Source organism: Ptiloglossa arizonensis, chromosome 12, assembly GCF_051014685.1.
Source record: "Ptiloglossa arizonensis isolate GNS036 chromosome 12, iyPtiAriz1_principal, whole genome shotgun sequence".
Classification (NCBI taxonomy): Eukaryota; Metazoa; Arthropoda; class Insecta; order Hymenoptera; family Colletidae; genus Ptiloglossa; species Ptiloglossa arizonensis.
In genome coordinates, this window is record NC_135059.1 from 11263573 (window position 1) to 11267707 (window position 4135).

General features: G+C 31.2%; 1 protein-coding gene and 1 long non-coding RNA gene across 2 annotated transcripts; one reads left to right on the forward strand and one right to left on the reverse strand.

The window, feature by feature from the left end:
* The first annotated feature begins 174 nt into the window (after positions 1–174).
* LOC143153394 (syntenin-1) lies at positions 175–2353 on the forward strand. Its single transcript, XM_076324513.1, has 8 exons — positions 175–380; positions 566–631; positions 698–883; positions 951–1061; positions 1156–1391; positions 1484–1637; positions 1703–1812; positions 1890–2353. Exons 2-8 carry the CDS (start codon positions 581–583, stop codon positions 1942–1944), a joined length of 903 nt encoding a protein of 300 aa, XP_076180628.1. The 5' UTR covers positions 175–380; positions 566–580; the 3' UTR covers positions 1945–2353.
* A 1051-nt stretch (positions 2354–3404) lies between these two features.
* Positions 3405–4135, reverse strand: LOC143153320 (uncharacterized). The gene is made up of 3 exons (XR_012993764.1): positions 3872–4135; positions 3663–3787; positions 3405–3594 (listed from the first exon to the last, which is right to left on the reverse strand). It is a non-coding gene; the product is annotated as an uncharacterized LOC143153320 (long non-coding RNA).

Consider the following 4135-nt stretch of genomic DNA (forward strand, 5'->3'; position numbering starts at 1 on the left):
TATCTCCGGATAACCGTATAATGTCATATGATCGGAACATCGATCCAATCGTCTGTTTACGGTAATATATTATACACAAAGTCTGGACCAATCAATCAGCTGTTATAGCGGAACTGACGTTACACTATCCACTTCCAAGTTCCAAGACTGATCATTGTTTGTGGTTTATCAGTGATGCTCCAAGTATTTCTGGAAGATATAAAATTCCGTGTTCGTTTTATTTTTACATAAAGTGATGCAATAGTTGCTTAAAAACCTCCATATTGCAAGATAGAAGCCGCATTTTATTAATTATTTTCGAAAGGAATAATATCAACACTTGTTTATAGGTCAAAACATTTGCGTACTTTCGTTAAATACCCAGCAGATTCATCACATTGGTATGTTGCTTGTATCTTGTATGTTATTCATGTGTTCATATTTTATTTAAAAAGCTTTCGTTGCGTTTCATAATAAGAAAAATTGATACCTTTATTTATTTCGTTAATTTTCCTCGAATCATTTTTATGTGGTTACTAAGAAATATTTCTTTCGAAAGATGCTTTACATAGATGTTTACTTACAGAATTATCTGTACAAAATGTCTCTGTACCCTACCCTCGAAGATATGAAAGTGGATCATATGATGAAGGTAAATCATAAGATATAAACGTTTGGCTGTAGAATTATGAATAATACAAAAGTATTTTGTCTGTAGGCTCAATTGCAAGTAGAGTCGCAGTACAATTATTCATCCATGCTGCAAGAACATCCTGTTCCATCTGCACCTGCCTATAATGTCACTTCATTGTATTCCTCGTTAAGAGAATACATGGGGATGGAACTCACGGAAGATGTGATAGTCCAAAATATGCCTGAATATTCTGTTGCGAACCATTCAAATGTAAGAAACACGACAGAAAGTAATTTACAGAATTAAAAATGTATTAAAGTCTAATCTTATGTTTCAGATGACAGTTAGCAACCGTCCAACATCAGGACCATTAGCAGGTATGGTTGCACCATTATCTGGGCAATCCTCTGGATTGCAGAAAGCACAAGTTACAAATGGCATAAGAAACGTAGGTTTCTTGTTATGCGCGTATATATATATACATATATATAATAAACAATTATGGCATTTATTATCGTGTTATTATTATTTGATTATTACAGTTAATATTATGCAAAGATAAAGATGGTAAAATTGGTTTGAGAGTACATGCTGTGAATAATGGTATCTTCGTATGTCTTGTAAGTCAAAATTCTCCAGCTGCACTTGCTGGATTACGATTTGGGGATCAAATTTTGAGTATTAACGATGTTACCGTTGCCGGATATACAATGGATCAAGTTCATAAAATGCTGCGTAATGCTGGTGTTAACGGCATCAATGTAGTTATACGCGATAGGTTAATTAATTTGTTCTTGTTTTTAATTTGGAGAAAAATCACATATAACATCTGTTATGATTCAAATGTTGATATAAAATTATCCATTTCAGACCATTCGAACGTACAGTAACCATGCACAAAGATAGCGCAGGATATTTTGGATTTCAGTTTAAAAATGGAAAGATAGTTGCGTTGGTTAAAGATTCTTCAGCCGCTCGAAATGGACTCTTAACGGATCATCAAATATTAGAAGTTAACGGAAAGGTACATTATAAACTTAACGCAATCGGTAAAATTCATATATTTAATATTCACATAAAATGTTTTAGAATGTTATTGGGATGAAAGACAAGGAAGTCACGGCAGAGATTGAAAATGGCGGAGACATTATCACTATAACGATCATTCCGTCGTACATTTATGATCATATGATTAAAAAGTATGTATGCTTTAAAATACAATCGTGTATTTAATGATATCGAACCGCAAATACTAATACAAAATCGGGTATTTCAGAATGAATACTGGTTTATTAAAAACATTTATGGATCATTCTATACCAGATGTTTAAGAAGATGCAAGTCTATTCAAAATATCCATTTAAATGAATGTCGACTTCAATTTTATGTTTTAATGCTCTCCAGCTCTGCAGATGATACCTTGCATTGTTTTTATTGTTAGAACAAATACTAAACATAAACCTTAAACCTACAAATGTGGTATAGCATTTATATCTACTGTAGTGACTAAAAATTTAACGGATCACTTCGTAATAATCAAAGTATTTTTTTAACTAAAAAGTTAATAAAAAAAGTTAATATTACTCATTATTTCAACTATATTTATGTGGTAAAATGGATTTTTAATTCGCACACATATTGATGCCCATAAATATTTAATATTTATTAGTTGAAGTAATTGCAATATAACCATTATTTATTATTGCAATGTTAGGTTAAAGGTATTTCTGTTGTTTCAATATATATAAATTATGACACTGTTATCTTTTCATCAAATAAATTCACTTTTATTTGTCAAATCTTATAATAGTTATAACATGCAAAAGAAATTTTTAGTTAAAGTTTACTTCTGAATTATATATGATCACATATTAATAATTGAATCATTTATTAATAATTATATGTTTTAACAGTTTTTATAACGTTAAGACTCATATATACAGTTTTACCTTGTAAATATCTGTCTAATTTCCTTGCTAATGTTATTAGAACTTTTCCGTTATACTCGAATCTATATGTAATCAATGTTCCAAATGAAAATACTGTAATTAGAAAGTTTTATACATTTCTTGTTTATTAATGTGCCAATTTTATAAACCATAAGTTATATAAGTAGCTGTGTTAAAATAATAATAAAATACTGTACACAAAGTTTTTAAAGTTAATTGTTCATACCCTAACATAGAAATAACACTGTCAGATACGATTTTTGCTTTCCAATAACCAGTGAATGATCCTTGTAGAGCTACACACCCCGAACAAGAACCCGGAAGTCGAATCTGTGGGAAAGAGTCGTGTTTTGGTAATCCAGCTTCGAAAAATTTTCATTTACTCTCTCAAAGTATATGCCTTTAAAAACATATGTGCAAACAGATTTACTCGAGTTCGTAAAATTAACCAAGTTGTACAACTTCTGCAATTTTTATTATTTTCGTTTATAATAAAATCATGAATTTAACGTGAACTACGATAAATACGTGTGCAAAAACTCCATACTGAAACTTTCTTTGAAAGCACGTCTTGTGCTTTCTTTGGAAAAAATATCAGCAAGAAGTCGATGTTTTTTAACTGGATTATTAGAATACCCCTTCAAGTTGGCTATTCTATAACAAATATCAATGTAGCAATCGCTAAGATCTTATTCGACCACTTTATTTCGAACGATTCGTGGAATTTGAATCGTTTATCGGCGATGCCTGTATTTATATCACAGAGATGGTGATTTACTTAGACTCGATTCGTTTTAAATTGTTTGAATAGCCAACATAACAAAGAGGAAAGCGATTCCGGATGAACATTGTTCAAATATTTATTTGACTACGAAAGTAATAAATTATAGGTGTGTTACAATGAAATATAACGAAGTCCATGTCCAATGTATTCGTATTCGTAGTTGTTTTCGTCTTCGTCCTCGGCTGCGTGTTCGTTTTCGTATTCCTATTTGTCTTTTACGGCACATTCCCATCTTAAACTTGCCGTGGCTAATAATATTTAAAATTTTTTTAGCATTTTTTTTATAGAAAGCCACCTTCCTTTCCCATGTATTTACTTTTTGGAACATCGGACCATGACAGTCCATTTCTTTCTTCGTAATGCCTTCGACAACCTTTGGTATTTGTTCTTCGCTTCAACGTTGTTGCTTTGTTATTCTAATGTAGGTCTGAACCGTTTTACCTGAAAATTGTCGTTTATAGAAGTGTCCTCATTTTGCTCCGAATATCTATTAATAATTAATAGGATCGAAAGTAGTTACTTAACTGTTGAAGTTTGAAAGATGACAAAAATGAAACCATAATTGTTAAAAATCGATAAATGTGTATACAACGCATAAAGATTGTGACGACTGACTGAAAAACTATTTTCGTAGATGGCAACATAATCTCATCCTGCACTATATTCCCCTACACTATAGTGGTAAACACTTGACAATTTTTTAATTATATTAGAGATAAAGAAAATGGGGAGTGACTCTATTTGTGCAACTCCACATATGCGACAACGTTTGCATATACGTAAGCAAAA